Genomic DNA, 24,120 nt, shown 5'->3' with positions numbered 1-24,120 from the left:
CAAGTCTCCCTGTGTATCTGATACATTATCCTTAAAAAACCCAAAACTGGACCCAAACTCCTCAGTATGTTAAGCTCAATAAATGGCCTTGCCATAAATTTTGTCTTCTAAATTAAAAATCTGTGTCATTTGCATGTTTTAACTAAAATGTTTGGTGGGGAGTTGGACTTGATCCACTTAGGATAATTGTATTTCTATCTAATGGCTCAAGAATTATTATATGACTGTATCACTATGTAGATAGTTTACCTTGTCCCTACTTTTTTTTTTTTAATAAATTTATTGGGGAACAGTGTGTTTCTCCAGGGCCCATCAGCTCCAAGTAGTCCTTCAATCTAGTTATAGAGGGTGCAACTCAGCTCCAAGTCCAGTTGCCATCTTTAGTTGAAGGGGGCTCAGCCCACCATCCCATGTGGGAATTGAACCAGCGACCCTATTGTTCAGAGCTCGCGCTCTAACCAACTGAGCCATCCGGCCGCCCCCCTACCTTCTATATCATTGAAAAAGTCATAATTTTTCACTGTCACAAATAAAGAACCACAACTTTGTCTTACGATTTTTCATGTATTTTTTACATGCTAAACATCAGGAAATTTCCCAGAAGTTGGAGGTGTCGTGTCAAGGCGAAATGAACCAACCCTCTTATAATTGTTCAAGTAAATCTATTCGTGTTATTTTCCTACGAACTTCATTGCAACTAAAAATATTTTGAGAATTGACCTATATTGGAACTGTTGTAGCATTGTTATCTCCAAAATCAACTCATTATCTCCTCCTCAGCACTCCGATAATATCTTGTGCAAACTTTATCACAGTAGTTTTCAAATGTATTGTTATAAATGATTACTTTCTGTCTTTCTGAGAATAACCCTTATACTTTTATTCCATACATTGGGCAAGCATTAGATTAGCAGCACATACACAAAACCATTCAAGACTTTCTTTGCTGATTCTCTCCTTTGATTGCCAGGGTAAGTAGGCAGACTGTGCAGGGCAGGTTCCAAATGCATTTGCTCAAAACAAGGACTGGCCAATGATAGGGTATATTGTCCAGTGCTTCTTACAGTCAAATGGGATGTTATGTATGGTAATGAAAACAGGAGAGATCAAGGATGGGGGGGCATCCTAATAGGTAGCAGTCTGGATTAATTTTGGAGACAGAATGCCACGTGTAGGAAGCAGAGTGAATTTAAAGAGGGCCAAGACACGATGAACAGTAACTAGGAACATGTTCAGGAACCTTTTTAGTTTTCTGCAGATACGCCTAATGATACCGAGGGATAGAATTGGGCCAGATTTTCTATCTGCATTGTTTCCCCAAGTGACAAGGCTTGTTGGCAAAGCCTTGTTCTGTTCTTTGGTGGCTGCGAGTGTCAGGACCCAGTCATTTTGCCTATATGATATGTGGTGCCATAGATGTGCCTTGATGACTCTATTTATGAGGTCCATGTAATTGTTAGTCTGTGGTTGATGGGTGTTGAATATGTGGGCTTAGACCTGGCTCTGAAAAAGACTTCCAATTTAGGACAGTAATAATTGTCTCCATTCTGATACTCTAAGGTTACAAGTTCACTTTTCTAGTGTAGCAGAGCCATTGTCGGAAAGTTAAGAAAAATGTCCAATACAGATTATGAATTGTATCATTTTCATAAATGAATCCATAGTAACATGTAGTCCAGAGAGGGAATAGGTTCAAAATGGAGTCTAAAGTGATGGATTCATGGAAATTTCAGGGGATTGAAACGGGCTATTTCAGTGATCTACTGTGGCCTAACAAAGCACTGCAACCTTAATGACATAAATGAACAAACATTTTATTATGCTATTTATCATTTATTACGTGGGTCAGGAATTCAGATAGAGCAGACTAGGAATGCATGTCTCAGCATCATGATGCTTGGGCCCTCATCTGGGAACACTGGAGTGAAGGTGACTCAAATGTCTTGGAGTTGGAATCACTGGAGGTTTCTTCACTGAAACAACTGGTACCTGGGCTGGAATGACTCAAAGGCTATACGCAGCTGGAATTGTTGACCAGAGTGCTTACACATAGCCTCTCTAAGTGACTTGGGCTTTCTGAGTGTATGGTGGCCTTAGGGTAATTCACCTTTTTATACAGTGGCCGGGGAATCCAAGAGTGAATATTCCAAAGAACATGGTAGACTCTGCATGGCCTTTTCTGACCTAGCATCACTTCTCCCATACTCTAATTGTTGAAGCAGACCCAATCCAACCAGATTCAAGAGGAAGTCTAAATCCACATATTCAACACCCATGAACCACAGACTAACAATTACATGGACCTCATAAATAGAGTCATCAAGGTACATCTACGGCACCACATGTATATAGGCAAAATGACGGGGTCCTGACACTCGCAGCCACCAAAGAACAAAACAAGGCTTTGCCAACAAGCCTTGTCACTTGGGGAAACAATGCAGATAGAAAATCTGGCTCAATTCTCATCCCTCGGTATAATTACGCGTATCTGCAGAAAACTAAAAAGGTTCCTGAACATGTTCCTAGTTACTGTCCATCGTGTCTTAAGTTCACTCTGCTTCCTACACGTGGCATTCTGTCTCCAAAATGAATCCAGACTGCTACCCATTAGGATGCTCCCCCTATCCTTGATCTCTCCTGTTTTCATTACCATACATAACACCCCATTTGACTGTAAGAAGCACTGGACAATATAACCTCAATGAAGAGAGAAGTCGCAATTTTAAAATGGTCACAATGTATATCACCTCTTAGGATTCTCACAGTTATTTTTGGACCAGGTTCATGCCTCATATACCTCTGTATGGTGCAATGCCTCCTGCTAAATTTGAGGCCACGAGTAGTCAAGGCTTAAAGGAGATTGGGTGAACTGTAGGGGAATTTTGTGATACAAAGGACCTTGTCCACTAAAATGCATAGGCAGCCATGACAGTTTAGCAGGCCTCTTCCTTATTCTACCCTTCTGTAGAGGACAGTGCATGCTTCTAGACCTTCTTCTGGCTCTGCTGGTGCTAGATTACTGCTGTTTTCCTTGACACACAAATCTAATCTTTTTACTACCCTGCTTACAATCCTTGAAGGATTCCCTATCGTCTCCAAGATAAAGTCCAAGGCCATTAGCGTCACATTTAAGCCTCTTTATGATCTGGCCCTGACCACTAAAAACTCAGATGCTATGCTGTCATCCGAAATATGAAAGCCAGTGTTTATATAATTATTGCGTGCAAATCCCATCTCTGTTGGTATTTGTTCATTTCCTAGGGTACAAGGGAGAACCTTCCTTCTCTCAGTTGAGGATGGTCCACAATCAAAGTAACCTAGTTTCCACTGGTTTCTCTGTTCAGCCAGTTCTTGAGAGTCCAAGCCCGCAGACAGGTTCTAGTTCTGGAGTCAATGTTCCCATTTGGTCCTTTGTGCAGATGCCAACTCATTAATTCTGACTCCTTCCCCCCTCATGATGAATTGTTTCTCAGGGGCTCTGTCCTTTCTGTTTGCCTTTGATCAGGGCCTCCCAGTTCATCACACACATTCTAATAACTTTCAATCTCAAAACAATGAACAAGGGGTCAAGAGGCCCTTCCATCCACAGAGACCCCACTGTCTATATATATTTTTGGATGTCTGACTCTGCCCAGCAGCATCCAAGGTCCTTCCAGCCATCATATGTGTCTGACACAACATGTTCATAGAACCTGAGTCCAGGTCCTTATTCAGCCAAAATGTCCTAGAACAAGTACATTCAATTTCAGGGGATTCATAGATCCTTTGGGGTAGGGTTGCTGGATAAAATACAGATGCCCAGTTAAATTTGAATTTCAGTTAAATGATGAATATTTGCATGGATAATCATGCATTTGTGTGTGTGTGTGTGTGTATGTGAGAGAGAGAGAGAGAGAGAGAGAGAGAGAGAGAGAGAGAGAGAGAGAGACAGAGAGAGAAGAGGTCCAAACAGCCTCAAAAGGTCTATGTCTAAGAACTCCTGATGCAGGATTTGCTGAAGAAACTGAGTGACTCAGAATGGGTGGGAGAAACTATTGCATGTATCATATTTATATTTAAAAAACTATCATTGTTTATCTGAAATTAAAATGTAACTAAGCATTCTTTTTTTTTTTTTTTTTTACTTGCTAAGTCTGGCAACAACTTACCTTAAGGCCAACCAGAGCTTTCTTAGGTTCATGAATTAGAGTAAGAACTAGCATAGAGGAGAAGAGGGCTAAGTATGTTTCTTTTTTACCAAATTAAAGAGGACTAAGTGTGCTTCTTTCTTTTTTTACCAAATTTATTTAACCATCTAACATTGAGATACCGGGGAGAACTGGAAGAACACTTCCAATTCTAATTGTCAGAACACTGTCATCATTATTGTCTTCAGGTTTTACATTGTTACAGAATGACTATGAGATTGAGTGTCACCAATTATGGGCAATAACTTCCTTGTTAAATTCCTAGAGCTGAAAAATGTTGCATAAAGTTCTTGAAATCACAGACTTGGGAAATTAAGTTACATAAATAACAGATGTTCAGGCTGAAGATAGAAAGTAGCTGAAACAAGTACGCTTAGTTTTTCAACCATCCCCTGAGGCCCAGACTAGAATTATGGGAGAAAATTAAAATCTTCATTCCTATCCTTCCACTAAGTCCTACAACACCCACCATTTAGTCCTTTTTCTCTCACCACTACTTTTAATTCCATAGCCAGGCTCACCTTCCTACCAAATTCTTCTAAGGCAAGTTTTTTGTTTGTTTTTGTTCTTTTTTCCGTAAATTTTGTTTGGAAAAAGAAACAAGTTCTTTCTTGTTGTCCCTACTCTCTGGCCCCAGCAATGCAAATTCTGCTAGGTTAAAAATCTTTTTTAAAGTTCAAACAGTGCGAATGGTCATACACTGAGACTTCTCCTTTCCATCTTGACCCCCCCCAGTTCCTGGACCGAAAATTCTTAACTTGGCTGAAGGACCGGAGTCTAAGGAAGGGTTTCTAGAGTAACGTGAATTCCCTGAATGCATAATTTTCAATGTACTCATAATTGTGCATTTTTATGAGAAGAGGATCCAAACTTTTACCTGAGCCTCGAAAGGGTCCGTGCGTAAGAACTCCTGAGGCAGGATTTACTGAAGGGACTGTTGCACCCCAATGACTCGGAACGGGCGGGTAAAAATCCTGGAATAAACCGTCCAGGGTAAAAAGTCTACCCCCATCCACTCAACTGCGGCCCCTACGAAAGCACGTTATCTGTGGAAGGGATCACTGCTCTTCCCAAGTTTTCCGCCTGCCGCATTCCTTCCCTCCAGCGCGTCGGCGTGCCCTGACGTCATGACGCCGCACACGCAGTCCCGCCCCTGCAGAGATCGGCGCGGGGACGGAACCTGGGTTTCTCTCAAACCCGGAATGTGAGGCTTTGGCCCGCTGTCTCCTGCTCCCTACCCCGCCCTTTACCCGGGCCTGCTGCGGTTGCCCCACAGCTCGCCCCGGAGGAGCCAGGACGGCCGTGCCCTTCTGCCGTGTGCCCGCGTGGCTGCTGCCGCCCCTCCGATTCCTCCGGGGCCGCAGAGGAGTTCGCTACGGAGGGAGGCGGGGGCCTTCGGGAGGAGGAGGCGGAGGAGGCGGAGGAGGAGGGAAGGAAGATGGCGGCCGTGGAACTAGAGTGGATCCCAGAGACTCTCTACAACACCGCCATCTCCGCTGTCGTGGACAACTACATCCGCTCCCGCCGAGACATCCGCTCCTTGCCCGAGAACATCCAGTTCGATGTTTATTACAAGGTATGGACTGGGGGCCTGCTCGCCGCTCTCCTGCCGCAACCCATGGGGCCGCACCCCCTTCCACGTCTGCGAACCCCCCGCGGTTAACCCCTTAACCCTCGTAGCAGGATTGCCTCCCGAGATAATCTGGTACGGTCTCGGGGTTGCCAGTATAGAAATACCCTATCTCCATATCCTCTCTCTCAAGCTCTTGGGCCTTGATTGGTATTTCTTCCTAATGAGTCTTTCCCGGTGTTCCCTCCTATACTGTGCCCCCTTGGGTAGGCCTTGCGTGGACTTCCTCTATTGCGCCCTTGTCCCACTCAGTCCTTCCCTGTGTCTTCGGGATATTTTCTGTCCTCTCTTTCCAATTAAGTGTCAGCATCAGCTGGACTTTTTGCTCTGCTCCCCCCGCCCTCCCGCCCCCTTCCTACTTTCTCCTCTCGCCGCCCTCCTTCCCAAGTATTTTTTCCTGCTTCACGTTCCTTGGTTTCTCTTTTCTCATCCTAATCGGGAGGGAGTTGAGGAATTGTTGGAAACAATCGTGTGCCTTACTCGCATATTCTTTAAAGCTTTGGTTTTCGTTTATAATTGGAGTTGACTTGGGGATTTTACTAATATTGGAGTGGTGATAATCTAGTTGAAAGGAAGGGGGAAAATCTTTCCTGAAAGAAGAAAATACTTTAGAATTTAAAATTATGTTCATGTATTTGAAAGTTGCAATCTTGCAGCATTCCTAAATCACTCCCCCTCAAAAATCTGAACAAAAAAATCTCCAAGTCACTCTCCAAGGAGTTTCAAGGGTAAGAGTCTTTAGACGTGGACAATTTTTGCAGTGTTTAGAGAGGGAGGAGAACTTTATGGACTTGGAGCCTCCCTTTTCCTTTCCCCCCACGTTTGAATGTGAACAGTGGATTTATTATTCAGCTCTCCTTGCCTTGAATTGGTGTGGATAACGCCTATTCTCCAGTAGCCACCCATACAAAAGTTGACCAGAAATAGAGTATGATTTATTTTTTAGATCTCAAATATTTCCTCTTGATTTGTAAATTGGCTGAAACAGTGTGAACTGATTTTTAACAGATGTGTATGTTCTTAGATATGTATGGTGTTTTATGGCAGTTGTTTTATTGGGAAGATTGCCCACTTTCTCCACCCCAGAAAATTTTTTTTTTTTTGCTGCATTCTACTAAATCCAGCTGCTTTACACCAATTCTAAAAATTAAAATGTTCCCCCCCCTAAATATTTGGAGAAGATTCATTTTGGTCATTCATATTATTATGGGGTGGCGGGGGGCTGTTAGAGAAAAACTTCCCTTCTTTCCAAATCCCTTTGATACATTGACTTTTGTGTGTATCTAAGGAAATGTTAGTTAGAGTTGTCTTTCTCAATCTGGGAAACTGCAACTTTGTGTGTGTGCTAACTCTGTTCATTTTATTAAATCCTATGTAGTATATTCCTCTTTTTAGAGAAAGTCATTGGAAATTTAATCAGAGTATATTAGTAGTTGAATTCCCTCAAAATGCTTGCATCTCTTCTAGTAACTTGCTTCTAATTGAAGCTTTTCATTTGAAGATTATTACTGAGTATGAACAAATGGTGCTTTTGCCACATTTTCTGTTTCACAATGTTCACAAAGTTTTAATATTGCTTCTTTTCAGTACAGTTTTACTCTTTAATAGTTGTATGTCTGTTGGGAGTATGGCACTGTGCTAAGGTTAAAGAAGGTATATTTAACGTGTGCCCGGAACTGTGTTAAGTGTTTTTACACCTTAGCTTGGTTAATCCTCACAATTAAACTAGGGTTAGTAGGGTATAACCCTATGTGAGGTGAGAAAATTAAGTAATTTAGTCAGGGTCCCATACCTAGTATTTATTTAGTTCCTATGGACCTTGCTTTCTTGCTTGGAATGATTTTGCATCTTGAGGTAGTAGATTATTTTGATGAAAGACGTTATAGAACTAATTTTTGATTAGCTTTTATAGAAGTAGAGTGAAAGTCAATAATACATATAAATATAAGATACTCATCCCATGCCCAATTTGAAAAATTTAAGGGGCTTACTGTTTACAGTTTTCTCCAATTTAGAGCCAAGGAGAAACTCATCCTTCCATCAGTCCCTAGTTCTATCAATAGGCATAGTCATATACAAAATTATACTATTTGTGGAATCAAAAATTCCCCCATCTTTCTTGATTGGTGTAGCCCAGTGTCACTATGTTAATTTTTGTCAGTAGCTTCAGGTGAAGGTACTTTCATGGTCATGACGCTTTAGGAGATTAGATTATGGAATGAATGGGAGGTGAAGAAGTAGGTATGCTGACTGCTCCCTAAGAAGGGGAGGGAGAGGTGTTGATGTGTACAAAGGATAAAATACGAACAGACTTTTCTTTTAAAAAAGAATGGACTATGTTAGAATACATTTGTTGGCTGAATGGCAGAAACTAAAACAGAGAGGTTGAATATACAGGTAAGGTGGGAAATAAATTATGGAGCAAAGTCCCTGAGCAGGAGCATTAAGTAATGAGTCTTGCCTCTTCCTTCGCCATGCATAAAGTAAGGTATCAGTCTTAAATTGGCGTTGGAGAAAGAATACTTCTTCCTCTAAGATCAGATGGAAAGAGTTAAGGACTTAAATACAAACATAGGTAAATTTGCAAAGACTGGTTGTCATTAATAAAGAGCTCATGTGCTAATAGTAAAGAGTGGTAGTAGTGGCTTTTATGTATGAAGGCTGAACTGAAGTTAGAAATGGGATGTATATGGGAAGGGAAGTTCACTAAAAAAGTGGGATGTATATCGGAAGGGAAGTTCACTAAAAATAGGTTAAAAAAAATAGTTGACAGGTGGTATAGATGGTTCAATAAAAATTAATACCCTCCAGAATAATATCTTTGAATCTGAGTGGTTTTTATCCAAGTCACTCAACCATTTAGGTATAGACGTGAATAAGATGAATAGAAGGAATTGTAAAATTGTATACCAAGTGAAAGAAAATAGAGGGAAGGGCTGGGTTTTTTTAAAGAATGAAATGTGTGATCTTTTCATTTTAACTGCTGAATGATCTGTTTTGTGTCCTGTTACAATTACAAAATTCGCCATAAAGTTTTGCCTGGATGAATTTTCAGTAATATGTTCTATTGTTTTCAGACTTAATGATTATTATTGTTATTATTATTACTATTATTGTAAGTCTCATGCTGTAAACCATAGAAATTCATGCCTGATTTAGCATGAGAATTTAATTTTTTTTTCTGTGTACATTTCTGTTTAGCTACATACAGCCTCAATTAATATTCTGATAATCGTTTAAAATTGGCTGGTAACAAATTGAAAAAAATTATTGCAACATATTTGACAGCTAAAGAGTTAATATTTTCATATAAAGAGCCCTTAGGATTAATAAATTGAGAATAAAAACTTTGTGGAGGAGGGACATAAAAAGAACATAAATAGCCAGCCAATGTATCTTCATGGGAAGGTAATGTTATAAATATGTCAACTCATCACATTTTAAACTGTGAATTTATCACAATTTGAATTAGACTCTCAGAATTTTATTGGATATAGAAAACTGATTAAATATGAAGTTCATCTGGAAGAATTAATTACGTGAGAGTTAATGAGCCAAGGAAATTTTAAAGATGCACAATACTTAGGAGAGATGAGCATTAAAGACAGTCAATTTTATTAGAAAGCAACATTTTAAAACAGTGTAGCACTGGCACAAGAACAGCAGAGAGAGGAATTGATTTATAGAACAAAGTAGACAGCCTAGATAGAAACCAAAGCATAATTAAGAATTTAGCATATGATAAAGTTGAGACAGCACTGTATTTTAAATAAATGGGGGAAACATCCAAAAATACCCTGGGCAACTGACTATTTGGGGGAAAAGTTAGACCTCTACTTCACACCATATACTAAAATGAATTCCAGGTGATTATTAAATATGGCAAATGAAATCATAAAAGTATCAGAGTAAATTATTGGGTCAGTATCTTACAGTGGGAAATGACTGAAATTTCTTTAAAGAAATTATTTTTAAGATAATTTACAAATTTTAAAAATGCCAAACATAAAAATAAATAAGGTAGTAAAATGTGAAGGCCTGTTACTGATCTTGCCAACACTTGAATGCCATCTTGGCATAGAGAAGACTTTTCTAAGCATGAAACCAAAACCCAGGAGGAAAAAAAGAAATCGATACTTTGAGTACATAAAAAATAGGGGGGAAATTGTAAGCACATTTTTTAAAAAGACTGTGCAAATGACAACATTTGACAGATAAGGGGTGGATTTCCTAATACAGAAAGATCTAATACTAATGAGTGTGTAAAGGATAACCAACTTAATTTCCAGAAGACCTGAACAGTCAGCACATAGAAGAGGAAAATATGAATGGCTAATAAATACCAAAAGAAAAGCAAATTAAACAGAAAAGCAAATTAAAATGCGGTATCAAGCCAAGGCAATCATGAAGAAAATCTGGATGACTTACACCACCAAATATCAAGCTGTAAGAATTAAGATAATATGATATTGGCAAGGCACATGTGTAGACAAATAGACCAATGGAACAGAACAGTCCAGAACCATACTGACCACATATATTGTCACCTGATTTATGATAAAAGTGACAGCCGTACAGTAGGGAAAGGAAAATCAAATAAATGGTGTTGGTCAATTAGGTATCCATACAGGGGGATTCCATATAGTGTACCTTACACTGTACACAATAATCGTTTTGGATGAATTGCTGATGTAACTGAAAAACAGTTTTTTAGGGAAAAAAGTTCTTACTATGCCAGCAAAGATATATTAAATAGGGTATAAAATAGGCTAAATATAAAGTAATTTGATGAATTTGACTATATTAATTTTAAGAACATCTGTTCATCAGATTCCATTAAGAGAGTGAAAAGCCAAGCAATAGAATTGGTGAAGACATTTACAGGGCATACCTGACAAGGGCCTCATCCTGCATCTAAAGACCTAGAAATTAAGAAAATAAACCCCCTTCCCCTTTTTTAAAACAGGGAAAGAACTTATAGGCATTCAAAAAGAGGATATTCAAAGGACCAATCAAGTATTTGGAAAGGGGCTTAGCCTCATTTTGTTCAGGGAAATTGTTGTCCTACAGTACATTCCTAAGAATGACTAAGTGAAAAAGAAAAAAGTCTTGGTAAGGATATGAAACAATAAAAGCTCATACACTTTTAGTAGGAATGTAAATTGATACACCATTTTGGAAAACTAGCATTATCTACTAAAACTGAACATATACATACCCTATAACCCAGTAATTCCATTCCAAGATATATACACTTAAGAATGTTCATAGCAACATTATTCATAATAACTAGAAAGCAGAAAGTGTCCAAATGCCTATCAATAGGAGAAATAAATAAATTGTGGAATAGTTATGTAGTGGAATATCATGCAATGAAGATGGATGAACTGCACCAGTTTGGAACAATATGGATGAATTTCAAGAAATGATACTGAGTGAACGAAACCAATCACTGGAGTATATACCAGACAGGCTCCCAAACTTTATCCCTTCGCAGCACTTGGTTCATGGCACATCTGGGCCAAAAGAAATATCTAGCAGTTCTATTTATTAAGTAGTTAGATACAAACAACTTAATAATACTTGTGTCCTAACAACATAAGAGCCGTTAAAAAATAATGCAAAAAAAAAGAAAAAATAGCATTTTTTCTTCATTTTTAAATAACCACAATTACTTACTAATGGGATGTGTATGTTTATTGGGTACAGTACAGCTTTTTCAAGTCTTGGAATCAGATTGGACACTACTACCTTCATCTTCTGTTCCATATTGATTTTGCACATTGCTTTTTATCATAGCAACTACTGAAAATGCAGTTTCACAAAGATAAGACGTCACTGAAAGGAATATAGCAGGCTGGCAGTTGGTATGGTGTAACAGGTGTTGAATATTGTTTCTCTCAAATTTAAAATATCTTGCTGTGCCCCAGGGCATCTTGGCACAGTTTGGAAACCGTGGATGTATAATGTATGGTTCCCTTTATATAAAGTTCAAAACCAGGCAAAATTAATCAAAAGTGTTGAAGTCAGGAGAAGTTACCCTTGGAGGATAGTTACTGTGCAGGGACATGAAGGGAGAAGTCTGAGATTCTGATAATATTTGGATGTTGGTTACCTGTGTGTGTTCACTTTGTGAAAATTTGTTGAGCTTGGCGTTTTAAATAAGAATTGTGCACTCTGTATATGTTATACTTCAATTAAAAAGTTTAAAAAATAACATCCGTCTTCACGTAACCAGATTGCCAGTGTTTAAAGATTCAAATCACTCGTACCCCTTAGTCCACAAAACCATTTAAAGATTTTTTTTCTTTACAGGAATGCTTCTTGAGTGTGCAGAATATTCTATTCAGGGATGTTCAGTACAGTGTTGTTTATGATGGCAAAAATTGGAAACAACTATATGCTAATCAGGAATGGAATATCATACTGTAGTTATAAATGAATATGCTATATACACTGGGATAGAGATGCCAGAGCACATCAGGTGGGGAGAATAAAAAGCTTGTTTACAAAGTAATATGAATAACATAATCCTGTTTGTTCTTTTTCTTTAACTTTTAAGTGGGGGCGGTGTGTGTGTACATTTGTGTATGCATTAAGAAAAATAATCTAGAGGAACAAAATTTTGATGGTGTTTAGTCAAGGGGTAGGATTGATTGCAGTCACTTTTTACTTTGTATATCCTCAATTTTTTTAATAGTTGGATTTTTTATGACCATGTATTATTTTGATATATAAAAGAAGTAAAATTAAATTTTTAAGAGTGTTTGAGACACAAAGTTGTACTAAGATATTCTAGAATATTTATCAGTATGAATGAGAAGTCCAAGTGGTTGTTTAAAAAGAAAAATAGTTCAGCTAATTAAATAGTTAATCCGCTACTAGCCAAATGAAGAAACATGACAGAAAATGTACATTCTCAAAATTAGGAATGAGAAAGAAAAAATAACCGTAGATAAAATGGAAAAGGAAAAAGAGCTTTTTAAATTGTAGAATAGCTTCTTTAGATGTAGAATAGCTTGCATGATTCTATGCTAATCAGTTTGAAAATATTACTTAAGTTATTTTTCTAGGAAAATACAAACGATCAAGGGAGAAGTTAGTAGTCTAAAAAACATGAGAGGAATTGAGAAATTATACTTCTCCCTTTGTCCATCTGCCTCCTTTCTCAGCGGACAAACAAAAACTCCCACCAACTTCAGATACTTCCTTGGGTATAAAGAATAGTTGATACTACTGATGTTGAACTTGTTCCAGACCAGCCTAATTCTTTTCAATTAAAAAAAATTAAAAGAAGTCAACATAACACTAATACCTTAGGTAATACCTAAGAGAGCAACAAAAAGAAAGTCTCTAGAAAACCTCCTTTGTGTGTCATGAGACAAAAATTCTAGGTAAAATAATAGCAAATGAAATCTGTTCATGTCATTCATCATATTAACAAGACAGAGGAAAACTATCATCACAATATAAAAATCTAACATCTCTTCCACTAAACTTTTAATAAGGAATACACATTGACATTATAAACATATATAATCAAACGGTAATACACAGACCTAAACAAAAATACTTAGTGGTAAAGCACTTAAAGCATTCTGATTAAAATCAGGACTATAATAAGATATCTTTTATTATCAGTATCATTAAATTTTTTAAATTTGTTTTTTTATTAGTTTCAGGTGGACAAAGCAATGAAATAGTTAGACATTTAAACCCCTCATAAAGTGATAACCCACCCCAAGCTAGTACCCCTCTGACATCTTATATAGCTGTTAAAATATCATTGACTATCTTCCTTATGTTGTACTCCACATCCCATGATTATATATACCTACATATTTAGTTATAGTTGACATTCAATATTATTCTACTTCACCTTTGGGTCAGGCGCATTGGTCAGGCATCTACACAGTCTATGAAGTGATCCCCCTGATAAGTCCAGTGCCCTTCTAGCACCTTATGTGATCCTTACAACGTTGTTGATTACATTCCCCATACTGTATTAACTTTCAATTTGTATTCTTAATGCCTTCACCTTTTTCACCCTGCCCCCAACCCCATTCATGTCTATCACCCTGATAGATCTAGTACCTATCTGGCACCATACCTAGTCATTTCTACTGTATAACACCCAATTTGTACTTCTTAATCCATTCCCCTTTTGTCCATCCTTAACCCACCTCCCATCTTAAAGAAGTTCCTCTAAGATTCCTTGTAATACTTGTTTGGTGGTGATGAACTCCTTCAGCTTTTCTTGTCTGGGAAGCTCCTTATCTGTCCTTCAGTTCTAAATGACAGCATTGCTGGGTAGAGCAATCTTGGTTGTATATCGTGTTCATCACGTGGAATATTTCCTGACACTCCCTTCTTGCCTGCAAAGTTTCTGTTGAGAAATCAGCTGACAGTTTTACAGGGGCTCCCTTGTAGGTAACTAACTGCTTTTCTCTTGCTGCTTCATTAAATTTTTTAAAAGACTTTTCAGACTTATTTCTGGAACTGTATACTACATATTCAACATTCTTGAAGTGCTAACCAATGCAGTCTGAATAAAGAAAAAGCCAGCAAAATCAGCTGCAATACTATAGCAATAAGATAATCCAGTAAGGGGCATGATGACACATTTGTGAATAACAATGTAATAATTTTTCTGTATACAATATAGGAAAGAATGTATCTTACTCAAAATAACAGAAAACATGCCAAGGTGTAAATCCAAAAAGAGGTGTACAGAACTCCAGAAGTCTTCAATACATGTAGAAGAGACATACTTTGTTCCTAAATTGGAAGATTCGGGGTTTTGAAGATACAATTTCTCTCTAAATCTATACATTCAGTGTAGACTTAATCAGAATCCCAAAAATTATTTTGGAACCAAGTTTATTGGGTTTTTTGTTGTGTTTACTTTTTTTTTTTTGCTTGTTTTTTGCTTTGTCTTTTTTTATGCTTTGTCCTTTTTAATTTTTAATTTTAATTTTTTGGAACCAAGTTTTAATAATTTAAAGATGTGTAATGGAAAAAAAAGTTTTAAACTTATATATGGAGAATTCAAGTTTATGAAATATAGTCAAAACTGCAAATCAATAAGAAAAAAAGGACTGAAAAGAAATGTGTCATTATGTTGACAGTCATTTTCTCTAAATGGTAAAATTTAGTGTTTTTTTTTATAAAATGTTTGCTATAGTTTCTAATTTTTTTGAAAACGTGTATGTAATTCTTATGAGTTCAGAAGAAACAAATGTTTTAAAGTTGCTTAACTAGAATACTGAATGAGTTTTCCTATGGAGACAGAATGTGTTTTCTTATAACCATACTACCCTCTCTCTATTGCCTCATGAATGCGCTCCTAATTTTCACCATAGATTGGTAGTGAAGCTTTAAGAAGAGAAGCTGAGAAACTTAACACAAATGTATAGATGACTTACATGTATTGAATTATATATGGCTGGTTGTCATTGTTGGTTAGATCTTGCATCTAACTAGATTTTTGTTTTGACTTTCCATTTGTATCATGGTAGCATCTTCCACCATTAACACAATTAAGCTGTCTTGAAAATTATGCCATTGACCCATCAAGTGAAGATTAGAGATAGAATATCTGGTTCCTAGACATAAATTCATCCTTGTAAAGATTGGGGGAAAAAGCCTTCAATTTCTTGTTTAATGGGTGGTAGATCTAGTAACATCTTCATATGTGGACAGCATATTTAAACTTTAGTCAAGTTTGTCCTCCCGTTTTAGTGTTAACTACCAATTTCTTGTGTTTTGTAATACAATAAACATGTCCACTTAACCCTTTGGCTTACCACTAAGCAAAGCACTTTGCCTTGCAAGATACAAATAATCATGTTGGCCAGTTGTATTTAAAAAAAAAAAAGTATGGCATAGAATGGGTGAGTGTAGAGCAGCTGAAAAATTAAAATGTTAATAAGAAATTTAAATGTTGACTTTCAGAAGAAAGCATTTGCCTCCTAATTACATGTGTGTTATGTTAAGATACTCCTATGGCATTTGCTTTGATCCAAGAATTTATAATCTGAGGTCACAATGCAATTAACAGATAACAGGCATTACATGTGATATACAATATAAGAACAAAACAAAGGAATGTCAAGTTATAGTCTAATGTGAATTTTTCAGAGCTATATTTCAGATGACTTTTGAGGTTTCAGAATAAGAATAAATGTATCTTATAAAGTGAGGATAGCAGTGTATTAAACAAAAGAAAAATACGATTTTATTTATTTTAGAGGTAAAGGATATATTTGTTTAGAGATAAAGGATACATTCTTTTTTAAAAAATACCTTTTATTATAGAAAAAAATAAACACAAAGGTAGATAGAAAAGAATAATGGACCTGCATGTGTCCATTGCCTGGCTTTAACAGTTATAAATTCTCGGCCATTTTTGTTGCTGAATCTACTCTTCTACCAACATTCCCCTTACCTATAGTTTTTTTTTTTTTTTTTTTTTTTTTTACACATCCACCTCAGGTGGATACTTCCAGCTGAATAGCAGGTGGGATACTTCCAGCAATAGTTTAAAAAAAAAAATTTAATTTACAAAAGCAGGGATGCAGTGAAGCTGCCCGGTTGGAACTTTTGGGAGTTCATATGTAGATGCAGACCCAGAGCAACAGGAAGAGATCCCGAAAGCACATGAAGAGTGAGGCCACCAAGAAGATGAGGAGCTCTTTGTAGATGTTCTGAGTGTCCTTGGTATAGGTGACCTCATAAACGAAGAAGCTGGCCGTGAAGAACATGCCCATGGCCAACAACATCACGGTCAGATGGCAGAAGACAGCTGGGTTCACTGGGCTGGTTGGTGTACCTGCTCATGGCCTTGAGCTCTCTGTTTTGCTAGGCTCTAGGTAATCCGCCACTCTCACCAGAAGAACACGTCATCTATAGTGTTTCGAAGCAAATCTAGATACTATATAATTTCATCTGTAAATATTTTAGTAGCCACCATACTATTATAATACCTAAGAAAAATTAACAGTAATTCCTTAATGTTATTAAATATCATTGTTCTAATTTTCAGTTGTTTCAAATATCAAATATGTACATATTTTTATATATTTTTATCAGGATCCAGATAAGTTCTACATCTTTGTTGTTGCTTGATACACCTCTTAAGTCTCTCATGATCTATGCGTTCCCTTTTCCATCTGTTTTCTTATCGTTGCAATTTATTTGTTGAAGAAACAGGATCCTTTCTCCTGTAGATACTCCAGAGGTTTCTGCAGTCTAGAGTTCAGTGGTCAAGATAAACATTTTCATCATCACTTCTAGGTGTCTTAGCCTTCATATCTATGGGGACTTCATCGGTTTCATTAGTTTCAGACCAGTTTTTTTTTTCCTAAAGATTTTATTGGGGAAGTGGAATAGGACTTTATTGGGGAACAGTATGTACTTCCAGGCCTTTTTTCCAAATCAAGTTGTCCTTTCAATCTTAGTTGTGGAGGGTGCCGTTCATCTTCAAGTTGTTGTCCTTTCAGTCTTAGTTGTGGAGGGCGCAGCTCTCAGCTCCAGGTCCAGTTGCCGTTGCTAGTTGCAGGGGGTGCAGCCCACCATCCCTTGCGGGACTTGAGGAGTTGAACCGGCAACCTTGTGGTTGAGAGCCCACTGGCCCATGTGGGAATCTAACCGGCAGCCTTCGGAGTTAGGAGCACGGAGCCACCGGGCCGGCCTCAGACCAGTTTTTAATGCCAGATTCTGGGCTTGGGGTCTGTAAATCATTTAGGTAGTGTGAATTTGGACTGCATACTCACATGTGTTTTAGGCTGGAGGTTTCCGTTTCTTTATGCTAAGGCTATGGGAGATGTTCTAGACTTTTTTTACTCTTGGGTTAAGGCAGGTGGTAGGTCAGCTCCAGGCCCTTTTCTTACAAGGATCTGCTGCCTGGACTGCTCCCTATCTGATCTTTGCTCTCTAGCCTCAAACCATTCAGAGGTATAAACTATTTTGCCTCCTTCCAGCATTTTTGAGTTTGTCTCTTCTTAATTTTTGGTAGCTGTGGTGCTCTTGGTTTTAAACTCAGCTGTTTATTCAAAGGTTATTTTGTGATATTTTATCTAGCATTTCCCTGCCTTTGGAAAGGGGCTGGAAGGTTTTCACGTGTCAGTGTCATCTGCCATATTGCCAGAAGCTTCACTCTCGTTTCCTCTTCAAAATTCAGCTGAAATTTATTCTTGGAGTGGGTATTTTATTTGTGTTCCTAAAACACTCTGTTTACCCCCATTGTGTAACCCGCAAACCTTATTTATTTTTGTGCTCTGACAGATTCTAAATTTGTTGGATCAGGGAAGAATTCTTAGTGACTTTGTATTACTGTGGTGACCAGTCACCTCCATATCCCCATGACCTAGCACAATGCCTTACACAATGTTCCTGAGATTTATTAAGTTAATAGAAACAAATAATGAGTAAATTGTTCCTAGTTGTAATATTTTTGCCTTTGATGTGAAAATCACAAAGATAAAACACATTCAGTAAGCTAAGAGTTTCATGTAATGAATATGCCAGGGTTACTAGGTAAAAGATTAGATGTTAAATAGGAAACACTCATTTTTGTCCATAAATTTAAGCAGCTATTATTTAGAATTTGTTCTTGACTTTTCCTTTTAGGTGCTGGAACTTTGTGTTCTTCATGACTCTAGCTTATTAAGTTTGCATTCAAATTTGTTCTCAGAGTGTATTGCCTGAGTAGTGTTCTGTACAGAGTGCTGTGGAGACAGGACATAGGACTGCCTGGTAAATGTTTCTCTTTAAGATGCTTATAATCTGCTTGGGGAGACAGTAAGTAACTATGTATGAAATTCAGATTTCCCCTTAGTGTTAAATTCTTCAGATGAATTTCGGCAGTTTCAATAAGTAATGATAGAATAAGAATACTAAATACTTGATTCTCATGATAGAGACTGTGTCTTGAGATTTTATTGGGGAAGGGGAACAGGACTTTATTGGGGAACAGTGTGTACTTCCAGGACTTTTTTCCAGATCAGTCTTTCCTTTCAATCTTAGTTGTGGAGGGCGCAGCTCAGCTCCAGGTCCAGTTGCCATTGCTAGTTGCAGGGGGCGCTGCCCACCATCCCTTGCGAGACTCGAGGAATCGAACTGGCAACCTTGTGGTTGAGAGGATGCGCTCCAACCATCTGAGCCATTCAGGAGCTCAGCTCAGCTCAAGGTGCCGTGTTCAATCTTAGTTGCAGGGGGCAGAGCCGACCGTCCCTTGCGGGACTGGAGGAATTGAACTGGCAACCTTGTGGTTGAGAGCCCACTGGCCTATGTGGGGATCGAACCGGCAGCCTTCGGAGTTAGGAACATGGAGCTCTAACCGCCTGAACCACTGGGCCGGCCTCTAATTGTATTTTTATTTTCTGTTTTCATATCTATTGAGAGGTAATTTACCTACTTCTAAAAATAAACTTGTTTTTCCTTACTTTCCTTAAGGAACCAAATAGCTAAAATAGTTGATAGAGTCCTTTAATGGCCTCATTAGTCAATGGATGCAGAATATAGTATTGCACACTGTAATAATGAACTAAAATACGTCAGATTTTTAAAAACCTGATATGAGAATCATTACAAGGAACCTGAAGCCTCAGTTTCCTTTCGTCTATGCTCTACTCCATAAGATGTGTGAATACATGAAGGGATTAATCTTTAAATCTGTTATTTCTTCAAAAATGTTAAATTTCCCATTATGTGTTATTTTCTTTTTTTTTTTTTTTTGAATTTATTGGGGAAGGGGAACAGGACTTTATTGGGGAGAAGTGTGTACTTTCAGGACTTTTTTTCCAAGTCAAGTTGTTGTCCTTTCAATCTTAGTTGTGGAGGGTGCTGTTCAGCTTCAAGTTGTTGTCCTTTCAGTCTTAGTTGTGGAGGGCGCTGCTCAGCTCCAGGTCCAGTTGCCGTTGCTAGTTGCAGGGGGCGCAGCCCACCATCCCCTGCGGGACTCAAGGAATCCAACTGGCAACCTTGTGGTTGAGAGCCTGCGCTCCAACCAACTGAGCCATCCGGGAGGCAGCTCAGCTCAAGGTGCCGTGTTCAATCTTAATTGCAGGGAGCGGAGCCCACCATCCGTTGTGGGAGTCAAGGAGTTGAACCGGCAACCTTGTGGTTGAGAGGACACGCTCCAACCAACTGAGCCATCCGGGAGGCAGCTCAGCTCAAGGTGCCGTGTTCAATCTTAATTGCAGGGAGCGGAGCCCACCATCCGTTGTGGGAGTCAAGGAGTTGAACCGGCAACCTTGTGGTTGAGAGGACACGCTCCAACCAACTGAGCCATCCGGGAGGCAGCTCAGCTCAAGGTGCCGTGTTCAATCTTAGTTGCAGGGGTTGGAGCCCACCATCCCTTGTGGGAGTTGAGGAATCGAACCGGCAGCCTTGTGGTTGAGAGCCCACTGGCCCATGTGGGAATCGAACCGGCAGCCTTCGGAGTTAGGAGCATGGAGCTCCAACCGCCTGAGCCACCGGGCCGCCCCTATGTGTTATTTTCAAGAAGCAGTATAGTATGTTATTAAGAACATGGGTGTAAGGACAGACTGCCTGGGGCCAGATTCTTGCTTTGCCACTTGTTAACTGTGATTTTGAGTAAATTATTTAACTTTATATGCCTCTGTTTCCTCATTGGTAGAAGGACAGATTGAGTTACTTACGAAAAGCACTTAGTGCCTAGCACATATGAGATCTCTGTAAGAATTAAGATGCTATTTTTATTCTGGATCGGTATCCAGCAATCCCATTCATAAACTGTATAAAGTTGCATTTTTTATAAACCTGATAAAAGATTATTTGAAACAATTAAATTATTATCCTCTCCCCAGAATTTAAATGTGAACCCATTTTTTAGCTAGAAAAATTGAACAAGTGGGTAAGAAAGAAATGCCTATGTTTGATAATAGGGTATATTTACAGTCATACCTAGGGTAGCAATTTTCCTAAAACTTTAGTTTCAAATTCCATTTAGTAGGATATACCAGTTTTCAGTCATTAGGAGATGGGTGTAGAACACACTAAGTTTAATTTGTCTTTATTTGACTAGTGAATACAGACAAAAAAGTTATACAACTTGTTTTCATTTCTTCTACTTACAAAAGAAATTCTAAGCCTTAAATTTGCTAATGAGTTACTTTGGTAAGAAGCTAAGATTTTTTTTTTTGTCCTATATTGTTTTGGGAGTATGTGTATATGTTTATTTTGATAACTACAGTTGTTTTTCTGCCCCAAATCAGAAATTTTGTGAAACCCCCAAATAGGAATTTGGTCATAAATTCTCAGCTTTATTTTCCCTGAGTTATTCTCTATTGGTTAATAGTCAAAGTAAATATCACAGTGATTAATAATAGTGAATTTTACTGTGTACGTTCCCAGAAGCCTTTTTACAGCAGAAAACATCATCTCCAAAAACAGCCAATCTTTCCCTCGGAAGGTTTATTGTTAATGAGAATAGCCAAACCATTATATGAAGAAAACATTTCTGCCTCCCTTTCCTGAGCATGTCATGTCTCCTGCCCTGCAGCAGTTGTTAGGGATTTTTCACAGCAGTCATTATTGATTTGCATTAATAGATCTATAGCTTGCCTTTCCTTCATAGTGACTAGTGACTTAATGCCCAAGAGTTTGCTGACTGAGTTTGTAGTATGTTTTTCCTGAGCAAAGTTAATTGGCCCATTTGGCAAATGAACTCTAGATCTTACCCGCTTTACGAAACCCTTCTCATCAACTGAGCTAAGTGTTAAGTGCTTATAATATAAAGTGAATTAATATAAGAAAATTCCCGCCTTCTTAAAGCACTATATTTATATAGCACAGATAAATTCAAAAGCTGGAGTAGGGGAAAGAAGGGCAGTAGTATTTGTCTCCTATTAACCATATGCATGTATTATTTTTTATAAACATTTCACACATTTATTAAGATATTTTATGCTTTAAAATGGAACAAGATTTTTTTTTTTTTTAATTTGGGGATATAGGAGAACAGCGTGTTGTTCCAGGACCCATCAGCTCCATGTCCAGTCAATCTAGTTGTGGAGGGTGCAGCTCAGCTCCGAGTCAAGTCATTGTTTTCAATCTAGTTGTGGGGGGGGCGCAGCCCAGCCCAAGTCAAGTCGTTGTCCTCAATTCAGTTGTGGAGGGCGCAGCTCACTGGCCCATGTGGGACTCCAACCTGCTACCTTGGTGCCACAGGCACCGCGCTCCAACCACGGAGCCAACCAGCCACCCATCAGCGGCTCAGCTCCAAGCTCAAGATGTTGTTTTCAATCTAGTTGTGGAAGGCGCAGTTCACTGGCCCATGTGGGAATTGAACCGGCGACATTGGTGTTAAGAGCTCGTGCTCTTACTGAGCCATCTGACCACCCCTTATTAAGATATTTTAAATAGAAGTTCTAAAAAGTCAGAACATGGCCAAATGTGACAATGATTAAAAATCCTGCTGTCCTGGATTTTTTAGACTGTGCTGCTGTTAGTCGGCTTGTGAAGTATCATGCCCAGAACCGAACTGAGATTCTTGTCCTGCTCTGAAGAGCCCTCAGTGGGGCATATTGATCGGTTCTGGCTTCTGGATATTATCTTTGCTATCATTTTGATAATTTTACATTAACTATTCAGTTTTGTTTAAGGAAAAAAAGGAATTAATTTTGAAAGTTTCTTAAGTATGACTTTTTTATGTTTATTTAATAAATACATAATTATATAGCATTTTGTACTTACACGTACCAAATATTGTTTTACAAATACGAATTTCTATCATATACAACTTTAAAATGCTTCTATATAAATTGTAGAAATTTGTTAGTGTGACATTTCTCTTCGCACAAGCATCTTTCCTGGTACTATATCTAATTATACAGACTTCACTAAATTCATCAAATTATATTCATAAGTATAATTAAAACAAATTAAAAATAAATTACTTTTTTTAAAATTATCTTTTTATGTTTGTTTGTTTTTTTATTTCAGCTTTACCAACAGGGACGCTTATGTCAACTGGGCAGTGAATTTTGTGAATTGGAAGTTTTTGCTAAAGTATTGAGAGCTTTGGATAAAAGGTAAATTCATTTTTTGAAAATTGTGGTAAACTATGCATACATAACCCACCCAAATTTTACCATTTTAACCATTTTTAAGTGTACAATTCAGTGGCATTAAGTACATCCACATTGTTGTGAAGCCATCAATACCACCATTGCTTTTTATGTTCAGGAAAAGGAGACCAAATTCATCTTCCCCACTGTGGCTGTTATTTAGTCGGAGCCAATTGTAGGTGACATGGCCCTTGTACTTGCTATTCTCTTTAACGTTCTTCCCTAAATTTGCTTTAAATGCCATTTCTTTTTCCTAACCCACATGTCTATAAAAAATAAGAATATAGTTTTACAAAATGCTGCTAATCTCTGATATAAATACTGCCAGGTTGTTTTATTTGTTCAAATTAAGTAAAAACTTGAATGCCTAGTATATGTCGGGTACTGTTCTAGATTCTGGGGTTACTGCAGTGAAAAAAAGATCTGTGACATCTCTCCCTCATAGATTTTGTATTTTAGAGAGGGATGATATAATAAAACAAATAAATAACATGGTTTCACTTTTCAAAGGGATAACTTTGAAATGTGGCCTCTATACTAAGCCTAGAGAGAAACTTCTTGGTTGGTTAATTAAAATTAATCTGTAAAAAAATAATAGATGAGAACTTCATTTTGGTAAAAGAAGGCTGTAGGAAAACTTCAAAAAGCAGTCTTTGCTCTAAGAAAATTTAGCTTTCTGGGATTTGAATTTTTTATGCTGTTATAAGCGTGGCCATTGTAAAGATTTAGTGGCATACCTCTCTTTCATCTCTCATTTCACCAAATCCCAATCCTTTTTTAAGTGTTTAATATATTTGGAATTAAAATCATGTAATTTGACATTTTCCCCCTTTCTTTAGAGCAGTGACTGTTATTTATAGTTTTGTTTTTTAAAAAATTTTTATTGGAATATAATTCACATGCCATAAAATTCACCATTTTAAATTATATAATTCATTCGCTTTTAGTATACACAGAAGGTTTTGTAGTCATTACCACTACCTAATTCTAGAACATTTTCATCACTCTAAAAAGAAACTCTGTTCATTCCTGTTTTTGTTTTTGTATCAGTACTTTTTTCCTTTTGGGCTGAATAATTTTCATTGTATGGATATACTATGTTTTGTTTATCTAATCATCTGTTGAGCATTTTCAGCTTGTTGTTTTCAGCTTGTTGCTATTATAAATAATGCTGCTGTGAATATTCATGGACAAGGTTTTGTATGCCTGT

At 37.7% G+C, this 24,120-nt stretch overlaps 1 protein-coding gene, 1 long non-coding RNA gene and 1 pseudogene across 2 annotated transcripts in view; 1 reads left to right on the top strand and 2 right to left on the bottom strand.

Moving 5' to 3' along the window:
* The window catches only part of LOC117012750 (uncharacterized), a 36,314-nt gene extending 31,036 nt beyond the window's left edge, over nucleotides 1–5,278 (bottom strand). Inside the window, exon 1 of the long non-coding RNA XR_004421226.1 lies at nucleotides 5,065–5,278. This is a non-coding gene — a long non-coding RNA (uncharacterized LOC117012750). The remainder of the gene's footprint in view (nucleotides 1–5,064) is intronic.
* A 63-nt stretch (nucleotides 5,279–5,341) lies between these two features.
* APPBP2 (amyloid beta precursor protein binding protein 2) overlaps nucleotides 5,342–24,120 on the top strand; it is a 50,917-nt gene continuing 32,138 nt past the window's right edge. The window contains exons 1-2 of the mRNA XM_033090050.1: nucleotides 5,342–5,763; nucleotides 22,786–22,874. Coding sequence (XP_032945941.1) covers nucleotides 5,626–5,763; nucleotides 22,786–22,874 — 227 coding nt within the window. The 5' untranslated portion in view covers nucleotides 5,342–5,625. The remainder of the gene's footprint in view (nucleotides 5,764–22,785; nucleotides 22,875–24,120) is intronic.
* LOC117012785 (transmembrane protein 258-like) lies at nucleotides 16,428–17,801 on the bottom strand (annotated as a pseudogene).

Source organism: Rhinolophus ferrumequinum, chromosome 21, assembly GCF_004115265.2.
Source record: "Rhinolophus ferrumequinum isolate MPI-CBG mRhiFer1 chromosome 21, mRhiFer1_v1.p, whole genome shotgun sequence".
NCBI classification, from domain to species: Eukaryota; Metazoa; Chordata; class Mammalia; order Chiroptera; family Rhinolophidae; genus Rhinolophus; species Rhinolophus ferrumequinum.
This window is presented reverse-complemented; position numbering and strand designations above follow the sequence as displayed.